This window comes from Protomyctophum bolini (assembly GCF_963924005.1).
Source record: "Protomyctophum bolini genome assembly, chromosome: 5".
NCBI lineage: Eukaryota > Metazoa > Chordata > Actinopteri > Myctophiformes > Myctophidae > Protomyctophum > Protomyctophum bolini.
In genome coordinates, this window is record NC_137866.1 from 30,460,409 (window position 1) to 30,473,334 (window position 12,926).

Below are 12,926 nucleotides of genomic sequence, written 5' to 3' on the forward strand. Positions count from 1 at the left end.
TGTTTTTCATTGGTGGCCCTACAGAGACAAATGCCTTAGAATAGTAGTTGCTTGTACTGAATGAGCAGGTTTAACCTGGTCATCTCATCACATAATCTCTTAACTTAATAGCATCTCTATTTTGGGCATGTTTTTGTAGGCCAAAAAAAGAAAAGAAAATAAAATCACATCTATGATGTACATCTTGAAAGAAAGTGCCAAAAAAGTAAATGTTTTCCACACTTTGTAAATGGTAGTGTTTCTGCAGCAAAATATAATTGGCTAAAGTTCAATCAGTCATTGTAACTTAATCTCTACATAGCAACCATTGCTAGAAAAGCCCTCGACTTATTTCTACTTAGTAGTAGTAGTATAGTCGACATAGTGTGATTTAAACACATAGTGTTATTGTGTATCGTGTGCCAAAAATAACCGATCTACAAGCTCACGCGTTGCGATGTGTTGCAACATTTTCGACCATTTCTGGCACGTGACAACTCCATGCGATGCTGTACAAAATAAGCATAAAAGTGCAATGCTTGTGTCCTTTAAAGTGGCGAGTCTGCTCCACCAAAGGTCTGGAACTCCTCAGAGGAGGAGTATTTCTCAGAGGAACGTCCGGCTGACTGTCGGAATTCTGCAGCGATCTGGTCAAACGTGCGGCCCTTGGTCTCTGGCACCTTGAGGTAGGTGAAGACGAAGAAGCCGAGCAGAAAGACGGTGAAGATGATGAAGACATAAGCACCGCACAGTTTCTACAGGGAAGGTTAAGGGAGGGGAAAAAAGACAGTTTATGTTCCATTCATGTATGCAAGTCCTGTTAGTGTAAGCAGAGTGGCTCAAAGCCTCTGCCTGAGGCCTTCTATGGAAAAAAGGGGTCAAAGCAAAGTTCTTTGTTTACCCAGGGAAGTTGAGATGCTTGTTTACAGCCACACCCTGCTCATAGAACATTTCATGGTAGGGGTTCAATGCCTTGCTCAAGGGCACTTCAGCTGTGGTAATTTTAATGTGCCGGTCCGGGGATTCAAACTGGCGACCTTCCGGTATCAAGACCACTCCGCAAACCGTTCGTCCACCACTGCCGCTAAAGCGTGCCACCGAGTGGCGCGCTATGAGCTTGTAGGTATGCTATTTTTGAAAAGTTGTGAAAATGTGGTGCAAATCTTTGAATATATATTTCAGAGCCAACATTTTAAACTAAAATATTTGCTTCTGGGGGGTCCCTGGAACAACATATTTTGAGATGGGGGTCCGTGGCCCAATAGAGATAATTCTGGGGGTCCTTGACATGAAAAAGGTTGAGCACAACTGACATAGAAACATGGGGTTTTCACTTTTTAGAAAACTATTAGGATTTAGATCAATCCAAAATGGGTTAATGGTACCATCACCTTTTTTAGCATGTTCCACCACTGGGATTTCTTGGGAATTTGTTGTTACTAACCTATTTATGAGATTAAAAAAAGTTGAAAGAGTTTCTGTTATTTGAGGTTAAACCCTATAATGCCCGGCCGGCCAAGAGAGATGTTATTATTTAGAAAGATTGCCTATTAGATTAGGCTTCATTGTAATGGATTACACAGTGAACCTTGTTATTAAACAAACACTATAATATGATTACTATTTGAATATAGAGCTATTTAACACTTATTTTAACAAACAATATCACTTACTGCACCTTCTTATATCATATGGAAGGTGAATACTTCAAGCAGTATGCAAGTGCTAAGTAAAAGATAATTTGCCTTGATGAACTTAAGGGCCTTGCAAACGGGGAGCCTATAGTTAATTTTCAATGAGACCTGCGTTTTTGCTCGGAGAAGTCGTGGTGCGACAACGCAAACGTATTTATGTGAGCGCGGTCCAGCAGACCTGGATTCGGTTTCTATTCGGTACTATTCTTTCTAAATTTAGTTTAAAAAGAACCATAATTCTGGACAGTCGAGTTCCTTACCTCAACATACGGGAAAAACATTCCCACCATGAAGTTGGCAGACCAGTTGGAGAAGCCGGCCACGGCGATGGCAGCGGGCCGGGGACCCTGGCCGAAGAGCTCCGCTGTGATGAACCAGGGGATAGGACCAGGGCCGATTTCAAAGAAGGCCACAAAGGAAAAGATGGCCACGATGCTGACATAAGACATCCACTTGTACTGGTTCTGAGGAGAGGAAACCACGCCGGGGAAAAGTATTCAGTCATTTGAAACAAAGGTTTCAATTGTAAAACATCAGCACTCGTGAAAATACCTGCTTTCTACTGTTCAGTGCTCATTGGTTGCATTTAAAGGTCACAATGAGGCAGGTGAAATTATGTTCCACATTGAACATTGCTAATGGTGAAACTTTATATTGCTGTGTTTTGGATCTTAAACTAAGTAAACCTGGCCGCCATACACCTACAGTCAATTCCATGGCAATGGTCATGCAGACGGCTGATACGGCCATTCCCATTAGACCAGTGAGCTGGAGGGATCTTCTGCCTACACGTTCCACCACAAACAACTGGCCAGAGAGAATACCAAAGTTAGAGACTGAGACATGTTAATGTTTAGACTGGGTTTCCACAGATGAAAAAATAAATGAGTCAAATGAGGGTCCGTGGCATCATCTAAATCAAATGAAAAAGGTTTAGATTGTATAACTTACGGACACCACAGTAAAGGCAGTGTTGACCACTCCTGCCCCGATGGTAGCATACACAGGCTGAGACACCCCTGCTCGTTCAAAGATCCCTGTAGAGTAGTAGAACACCTGTAGCGGATGACAGTAGAGGCCGTTACCATGGTAACATGTTTCTAAGGGTACAACCAGACAGTTTGTTGTGGCGCAAAGAAAACGCCTAGCCCTCTTCTGGGTTTTTAACCCATTTCGGGGGGGAACCCCTTTTGGTGTTTTAAGCATTCTGTTCTACTTTAGCTATTGAAAAATTGCAGATCTAAAAGCTCAAAGCACGACACAGAGATTGTAGATCTGCTATTTTTTTTATAATCGTGAAAATGTGCCGCAAATCTTTGAATATAAATTATTTTAGAGCAAACGTTTTTAAACAGCTGGTTGATGGAAATGACGCTAGTGCGTGGCTTCAACTTGTAGTGTGGGCAATGCGTTTCTGGTTTTCCTTCCCCTTATAATGGGAGTGGATGGGACTTCTGTCTGGTTATACCTTGTTATGTGTATGTTTATGCTTAATTAATGTGGACATTTCAAGCGAAATTATAAACTACAACTTCACTGCATTTCAGAGGGAAATATTGTACTTTTTACTTCCCTATTTAACAGCTTTAGTTTACTTTGAGGTTTGAGGTTATAATAACAAATCAACTAATAAATTATATACATTTTTATAGATACCCAATATATGAAGTAATAAAAAGAGCTCCAACTTAATAATAATCATATACTAGTGTATATTATATATATGACTTTGAGTTCAGTAAGATTTTGAATGTAGGACTATTACTTGTAACAAATTATTTTTTTACACTGTAATATTGCTAAAGTACTTCTTCCATCATCGATGTACTCTTCCATCTGGCATGAATATGTATGTCTCAATAGATTAAAACAACATTACATATTATTTAAACATGACTATGAGGTTTGCCTTCCACTCACTGCGTTAATACCGGACAGCTGCTGTGAGAGCTGCAGCATAATGGCGATGAAGATGGGCTGGCGGTAGAGGTCAGAGCGGAACAGCTCTAAGATGGTCACCGCCTTCTCCTTCATCATCTGTCTGCTTTCCTCCTTCATCTCCAGCATGTCAGCACTCACCTCGTCTGTGCCCCGCAGCTTCGTCAAGACTGGCAACACAAAGGTAAACATGTTGTTGTTGATAAAGGACCTTAACCAGAGAGTGTACAAATGGAACCAAATGGACCCTAACAGGTCCATTTGGTTCCATTTGTACGCTCTCAGAGTTAAATTATCATTGATTTTACAATATAAATGGGGTTCCCAGAGATAGAAATGCCATTAAATGGGGGTCCGTAGACTCTAATGCATGTCAAAGTTCAAACTGGGGGTCCTTGAAATTAAACAGGTTGAGAATCACTGCTAGTCGTAAAAATTCTTCTCTTATGGGGGTCTCTGGGCATATCTTTTCAAATGGGGGTCCGCGGGGCTAATTAGAGTCAATTTGGGGGTCCTTGACATGATAAAGTGGAACCACTGTTTTACAGTCTATGGTCTCACCACTCCGGGCCTTGCTCTCCTCATTGCAGTTGATGAGGAGGTACCGGGGGCTTTCAGGACAGAATGGCAGCAGGGTGCACTGCAGTACAGCCGGGATAAAGGTGAAGGCCAAGAGCAGGGGCCAGAGAGTGGCATTCCCCATGAGCGACTCGATCCCAAACACCTGCACAAAAGACACACAACATTTAGGCTCATCCCCAAAATAGAAGAGACATCTTAGGTGATGAGCGTCCTAGCCAACATATGCTAACATGTTTTATGATACCCAAGATACCCAAGATTTCCTTTATAGTCGTGTTCCTCACTCTTTACCCTGATACTTTCTGAAATTAATGCTAAATGTATATTTTACACACACACACAAGTAAATGTTCTGCACACAAAGTTACTGCAGTACATTGGTAATTCAGACAGGACAACTCAAGAATGGATGGAATATATATTTATTGAATATCAAAAGAGCAATATATTTATTATGGTTTGGCGATTAATTGGATCTGCTTTTTAGGTACTGAGATCAAGCGCATCAGTCCCAACCACAGGGACTCCGAATCCCCCGTACCTAAACCGCAGATCCAAAACGACACGTGGTAGCTGGGGTGGAGGAGGGTGAGCAGCAAAAGTTAAAGCAGGCAGCAGCACAGCAGTATCGATAAAGTGCCCCTCGGGGCACAGGTCTCCACCAGGGCAGGTCAGGTTGTGGCCTCCTGTTGGTGCTAAAATAGGCCAATGTGAAAAGGGTGCCATTTCTTCTCAGGCCTTGGAGGGCAATTGGATGATTTGAGGCATTTTGTTCAAAAAATGTGTTTTGCAAAAATCCACCTGTTGGTGGCGCTATAACAGGCCAATGTGAAAAGGGTGGGATATATTTCTCAGCCTAGTAGGGAAGTCAGGGAAAGATTTCCCGTAAATTGCACGCAGCGTTCATGATTTGAGGCATTTTGTTCAAAACAGGCCAATCCTGCCAATTTGAAAGCCAATGTTAGCCAATTAGGATGGAATATGAAATATCGGGGGGGGGGACACACAAAACATACTCTCTCCCCATGCCTTCGGCATGGTGGAGACAATAAGTGTGTCATTTGTCAAATTAGTTTAGATGAGAAAGTCTCTCATAGAATATTATGAGCAACTCCTTTTAGATTGTTTGTCAGGGCACTTGCTCCAGCAAAAACACACCAACAGCCTTTTGACATGACACTGTAGCTCAACACTAAAGTTTTTAAAGGATCTTGCCTGTGCCATAAGGATGCCAATCACGATGCCAAGCTGATGCAGGGTACCCAATGCACCACGGAGAGCAGTGGGAGCGATTTCCCCCAGATACATTGGCACGAAGCCAGTGGAAAGGCCAGAGTACAGGCCCACGACGAAACGGCCAATGATGAGCATCTCGAAGGACGACGCCAGCTTGGAGAAGCCCATTAGGCCAGCAGCGATGAAGGCCAGCACGTTGACAATGAGCATGGAGTTTTTCCTGCAAAATAGCATCCACTGTACATTTTTAACAACATTAATTTGCTCTCTTTCCGAAGAAAAAGTTGTTGAGGGCTTGATTAATATTGCTCCTGTTTCTAATGCCATCAATGTATTGAAAGGGACAAAAATCACGTTTAATCAGAGCATTAAATGCTCCAGTAGACGTGTCTACTGACCTACCAGATCTCAGTAGGCTGCATTCTGTGCAGTTGATCACGGCTTCCAGCGACGACGCGCGTTGTCAACTGACTACGTGGCCGGTTAAAACGGTTGATATGAGTTTAGCTGGTTAAAACTGATGTAAGAGCGATTTGAGCCATTATATTGTTTTCCATGATTCATTGTCAATTTGCCAATCTATCTTGCCATGGTTACATGGAGGGAGGGTATTTAATCAGGCGCAGGTGTTGCCAGTGACAGAGGTAAACCAGTTTTGACTTCGTTCATGATGTGATCTGTATCCTGTGCGTTTGATGATTAATGTTATGTTTATTTTGTTAATTTTATTTAATTTTGTTAGTTTTCTGGTTTAAGGACTTGTTTTGTACCATACAATTGTATGTATAAGTACTCCAAAACGTCACAATAATCCCTAGATAGGTTCCTTCTTAATAATACAGTACCAGACGTAAGGGTGTCACATCTTTATGAATCATTTCAAGTGGCAAATCTACCTACTACATCAGCTATTAAGCTGGCATGGGAAAATGAACTGGGGACTTCAATCTCAGACGAGCTCTGGGAAGACAGCCTTGAAGAAATGAATGCGTGCTCTATCAATTCCAGACATTGCCTTATCCAGTTTCGTGTCATACATAGACTCCATTATTCAAAATTAAAATTACATAACATATACCCAGATATTTCTTCGCATTGTGACAAATGTAATACAATAGATGCAAATCTTCTTCATAGCTTCGCCCTTTGCCCTCGGATACAAAGATATTGGATTAAGATATTTGAGACGCTCTCTGATATTTTGAGTATTCATATTGACCCCGATCCTGTACTAATAATTCTCGGTTTGTCAGACTCCATGCCTATGTTGACGAAAGCACAGAAACAACTCTTCTCATATGGTCTGATTACAGCGAAAAAACTAATTCTGACACACTGGAAGAAGGAAGAGGCTCCTGCATTTAAGCACTGGTTAAATGAAATGACTAGTACACTTCATCTTGAGAGAATAAGGTATTTCCTGAGAAACAGGGAGAAACAGTTTGATAAGATTTGGCTGCCCCTTGTCCATTACCTGAGTAGAAACGATTAATAGACAGGATACCATTGATATGGTTGACTGTACGCCATTTTCTTTTCAGATGTTTTCCACGAGATTTCTATCATCTTATTATATAGTATGCAATGTCACTGAGCAGTATGGGTGGGAGGGTTAAGGGATTTCTTTATCTTTTTTGTCTTTATCTTTTCTTTCATTTTGTTTCATAAAAAAAAGTATTTCATATTATAATGTTTGTAATAATTTATCTGTTCAATAAAAACATATTTGACAAAACGTCACAATATAACGTTTCGTGCGTAGACGTGTCTACTGGAGCATTCAATGCTCTGATTAAACGTGATTTTGTCCCTTTCAGTGCATTGATGGCATTCAAATGCGCAAAAATATTCTCTGTCACGCACCTTCCAAAACGGTTGACGAAGAGGCCAACAGAGAAGGAGCCGCAGATTCCTCCCACGGAGAAGATAGCCACGGAGGCAGACCACAAGGTGGTCAGAGAGGTCATGGTGATGCCCTCTGAATACCTGCTGCTCCACGTCTCATTGTAGAAGTTCTCAATAATCTGTAGCACAAGACAACACAGCACATAATATACAGTATAGCTAAAACTATAAGTAAAACAAAATAAAGAATACAAGAACTGCGGCACCGAGCGGTCGGCGAAAAAATCGAGGGACGAGATGGTTTAGGGGCGACCTTACCTGATACCGGTCAACAAGGTGAGCGTATTCAGTGTTTTTGACAAATTAGATTTTGTGAAACACAAAAATAACATTCTCTTCCTTTTTTTGAAGAACATTGTTGGTTGTTGATCTTTAGATTACCATTGGTGTAAACTTTAAACCTTATTTATCCCTCGTGCAAATTTCAGTTACAGCTTCACCCAGCTGACGGCTGCTCATGTCGTCATGATGAGCACTCGGTGGGGGTTAGTGGTCAATTAGTGCTTACAGACACTTCGACACGTATTACTTGACGGACTGGGTGGTGAAACCGGAACCGGTGACATTCGGATTATCAGACAGCCTCTCTGCCAACTACTAAGCTATGACCATCCATCCCTGCTGCGCCAGACTGCTGAGCCAGACATGTGTCAATAATAAGTACAATGCAGCATTATCAGTACACAGCAGCAGTTATTTATTAATATTGAATCAATATTCAATAATTTTGAATCACCCATGTTAATTCATCCATCTGTAACTGAGAGTAAACAATAAAACGTTGTTTACATTTGTACACTCTCAGAGTCTAATTAATTAATTAATTAATTAATTAATTCAGGGTTTTACCGTGCACATTTTGAGCCTTCTACTGTAGTGTAAAGCCTAAACTGCAGAGAAGTGAGCGAGGCAGAAACCAAAACGAACCCAATGATAGCATCAGGGACATGCAGAGAGTGTAGAGGCAGGGGCTGAAATCCTGTAAGAAAGCAGTTTTGGACAAAAATAGCGAAAATAGCAGATCTACAAGGTCACAACGCGCCGTGCCGCAACTCGTTGAGAGCTTGTAGATCTGCTATTTTCGGGGCGCAACCCAGCACTCTTTAGCTAGTGGAGAAGCGGTGTACGACATGGATTTATAAACAAATTTGTTCAACGTAAAATGCTGCGTTCCAAGTTCAGGAGACTTCGGAGAAAAGGCTATTCTCCTGAATGCTGCCTTCCGGCATGGCATCTGCATTTCTTTCACCATAGCTGCGTTCCTGGTCTGGAAAGGGCAGTTGTTTTACAGGCGGGTAAAGGGCATGCAGGGTCTGAAGCCCCATTTGACGTCTATGTGTGCAAAAGTATCGAAAATAGCATTTCTACAAACTCACATAGTGTCACTCACAAGTTTTGGGTTTTTATGTGGGACACCATGCAGGTTGAAAGTGATTCAATCTGTATAATAGGTTATAGAAATAATTAATCAATGTATTGTACTAACAAAAGCTTACCAGCACAGATATTTGTTTCCCCATTTCCTTAAAAGTAACAGTTTTGGACATACAAGGTTGAAAGTGGTGCTGCTCCAAAACTGTATGATTGAATTAAGCATTTGAAATGTGTGGGAGGCAACAGTCTGGCGCACGAGACTATAAGGTCTTTGGTAAAGTTATTCATGTTCCACACTATGTACGATGGCTTGCATATCATAGAACACTTATTCTGAAAGGAAACCGTACTCACCTTTTGGGGAGCGTTGATGACACCAGTGTTGTAGCCAAACTGCAGTGAACCAATGACAGCTGTCCCCACCGCCAACATCAGCGGTAATGTCACTCGCTGTTGACAGGCCAAACAAAGGACACTAAAACATCTGCATTTCCAAAAAAAAAAAATCTGTGGTCCAACAAACATCCAATTTGAGTGTGTGTTTTAGAGGCATTTCTATGGCTTTTGTTTTTACATGCACATTATGAAACAAAGGTGTATCTCAGGGGAGGGACATAAAGGTGGATCCAATAAATAGAGCGTCGCAGTCCCGGCCCCTTTCATGACGACACCAGGCCCAGGAAATAATTCCCAATGCATTTTTCCCATAGACATTTCAAAAAGTATTTATTTAAAGACCTTATAAGCCTTACAAAGCCAACCCGAGTTGTGACAAATCATGAGAACAAACACAATATTTTGGACAAAACAAATAATTACAAAGAATAAAAACAACAAAAAAGTGATGTAACCTGCCGTTTTTTTCTTCTAATTCTTTGTTTGGCCCAAAACATTGTGTTTATTGTCATGATGTGTCACAACTCGAGTTGGCTTTGCAGGCTTTGTATTTCACCAACTGTATAACATAATCACACAGATCTTTATATATTGGTAAGCAGGGAAACAAACGTTTGTTAGTAAACAAAACACACGGACAAAATAGGCTGGATGAGTACGGCTTACTACACACTCTGAGCCCATTATGACACACACACACACACACACACACACACACACACACACACACAGCCAAAGTCTTAATTAAGAGTTCCTCTTTTTACTGAGGACCCCCTTGAACCCCTTCAAGGACCTCTAAGGGTGATGTGACAATAATGATGAGTCCGATTCATCTTATGACTTTGTACACTCTTTGGTTTTACTGTGCACCTCGGACACATCCCTGGCTCTAAAAAGACCACCTCTATACCTCTGAGGAGAGCTGAGAGCCTAGCTGAACATTACATCAGCAACCTGTGAATAGCATTTTAAGCTGTCTCTCGTGAATAGTGTGATGGGCTCCTATGTACTGTGGAGTCAACGTGATCTCTGAGCTTTGTAAGGGATCAACCAGCACTGCCACTACGGCACGATCACAACAACACAGCCACGAACCGCTGCACGGCACGTACACGCCTCCTGTACCACCTAATATCTGACTCAGGACTCCTCAGGGAAGATTTAGATTTTAGAACAACCAGCGTGCGTGTGCGCGTGTGTGTGTGTGTGTGTGTGTGTGTGTGTGTGTGTGTGTGTGTGTGTGTGTGTGTGTGTGTGTGTGTGTGTGTGGTGTGTGTGTGTGTGTGTGTGTGTGTGTGTGTGTGTGTGTGTGTGTGTGTGTGTGTGCTTGCGTAATACTGTACATTACATTTACATTTTATAGTGCATATCATTCCTGGTAAAAGGTACCTTAAGCACTCGAACTCCACTCCACTCCAACTTTTTTCTTCAGCTAAAGCCTTATTTTTTACTGTTTTAACTTCAATTAATACATTTCATTTTTATTTTTTACCTATACATTTGACCCCCCCCTCCAGATAAAGCAACATTGAATACTTATAAGTAACGCTATATAAATCAAGAGTTATTATTATTATTATTATTATTAAGCTCCCATTTACATGCACCCGTAAGGGTCCTTTTGTCACAAGTTTGTCACAAGTCCACATTTTGATTTTACAGTGCCAAAGCTGGTCATTTGAGAGTGAAAGCATTACTGATGCAACCCTGCTGGGACGTGGGAGAACTTTATATTAAATTAACTTTTAAATTGTTCAACCGCTACCCAGTATGCCCACCTCAGGGGTGTTTCATCTATCCTGGTGGGGCTATGAGGCTGGCCCCCTTAGGGGTGTTTCATCTATCCTGGTGGGGCTATGAGGCTGGCCCCCTTAGGGGTGTTTCATTTATCCTGGCGGGGCTAGCCTATGAGAGCCCTGGCCACCTCAGGGGTGTTTCATTTATCCTGGCGGGGCTATGAGGCTGGCCACCTCGGGTGTGTTTCAAGTTTCAACTAGCCTGGTGGGGCTATGAGGCTGGCCACCTCAGGGGTGTTTCATTTATCCTGGTGGGACTATGAGGCTGGCCACCTCAGGTGTGTTTCATTTATCCTGGTGGGGCTATGAGGCTGGCCACCTTGGGTGTGTTTCATTTATCCTGGTGGGGCTATGAGGCTGGCCACCTCAGGTGTGTTTCAACTAGCCTGGCAGGGCTATGAGGCTGGCCACCTCAGGTGTGTTTCAACTAGCCTGGTGGGGCTATGAGGCTGGCCACCTCAGGTGTGTTTCAACTAGCCTGGTGGGGCTATGAGGCTGGCCACCTCAGGTGTGTTTCAACTAGCCTGGTGGGGCTACAAGGCTGGCCAAGCAAGGCAACGCCTTTTAGTTTGAACTTAAGTTTTGAGAGTATATTCCTACATTAACCCTCTAATCACCCTATTCAAAATATTCTCCCCAGTCCCCATGACACAGCGGAAACAGGTACGGTCTTATAGGGCCACTTCACACCTTTTGCAAGCAGATCTTGAAAATGTGGTCTCACTTCCTTCCTGGTCTACAAAGTCACACCTCCATGCAGCCTCCCCCCTCTCCACAAGGAGGGGAAGTGCACTAAAGCATTATGGGCATTGTAGGAATTCAGCAATCCAGTCAAACGCTAGTCAAACACACAGACTTCAATATTTTTCTGGCCATAGGGTGAAAATTTAATATTTTTAATATTTTTGAGTGACTCCAGTTTCTTCCAGCGGTGAAATGTCCCTTTATAGTAGAGATGCACGATATTTAAATTTGGGGCCATAGCCGCCATATCTGTCAATATCGTTTCGTTAAAGAAATACCATTCAATATCGGCATAAGGGGGGAACCCAGTCAGGGGTTTAACCCATTGATGCCTGAGGCCGAATTTCGAATGATTTTGAATGTATATGATTTTAATATGAATATTTCAGAATAGTATGCTGTAAAACTTTCTTTATCTATATGGTCCGGTCCTGTATGGGCCGCGGTTGGTGCTGAGAAATGCGCTCTCTTGAGTCTTGCGAGATCAAATGAATGATTCATAATTATCTTAATAGCCTAATTTTTGTATAATGTTTTAGTTTACGTGGCACAGTCTCGCCAGAACTCACACAGCAATTGTATTGTTATTTTTTTTTATTTGATTAATTTAAAATATTCTATTATTCTTAAATATTTTACATTCGAATATTCATTTGAATATGGAAGATTCTTTGGCAGCACTAATGTATAGCATAATAGCTGATGAGACACAGATAATGGGTTAAGTAAGAGTAGCTCTGGTGATTAGAACTGGGCTGAAAGCCCAAAGTTGTGGTTGACCCATGCATGGCTTGACCAGAACCACTTGACTCCACACAAGCACAGATCTACAAGCGCTCTGATAGTTTATGGATTACATTCACAGTCACTCAAGGGTAAAACTACCCAGTGGCTCTAACATGCAGCTGCCATGAAACCTTTAAATCCCCTTTTACATTTTAAATGTGCCCTAAAATCATAGCTCTGCTCAAATTCTAAAAACTCCAAAGCAATTAAGGCATCTCCGGTCCCCATCTCCTTTTTATGTCACTGTCAATTGTTTTATCTGCATATTTTATTTTTGATGTCTGTCTAGAATTTAATCTACCCCTACAATGGTCGGCAGTGTGTGTGTGTGTGTGTGTGTGTGCGTGCGTGCGTGCGTGCGTGCGTGTGTGACAAACGTTTAGAGGAGCATGCATGAATGGTAGGCAGGAAAGTCTATGCAACTTCTGACAAACAAATCACTATTTTTGCCTTCGAACTTGATAAAGGCCCTGAACTGAACTGCAGGCTATAGGCT

General features: G+C 42.0%; 1 protein-coding gene across 1 annotated transcript; it reads right to left on the reverse strand.

Annotated features, from left to right (window-relative positions):
• Positions 1–527: 527 nt before the first annotated feature.
• LOC308315052 (solute carrier family 2, facilitated glucose transporter member 1-like) lies at positions 528–9,140 on the reverse strand (the record flags this gene model as incomplete). Its single annotated transcript, XM_080762875.1, has 9 exons — positions 528–734; positions 1,934–2,137; positions 2,379–2,480; positions 2,625–2,729; positions 3,594–3,781; positions 4,173–4,335; positions 5,409–5,649; positions 7,293–7,453; positions 9,063–9,140. The coding sequence occupies 9 exons, from the start codon at positions 9,138–9,140 to the stop codon at positions 528–530; spliced, it is 1,449 nt and encodes a 482-aa protein (XP_080619001.1).
• Positions 9,141–12,926: the final 3,786 nt, after the last annotated feature.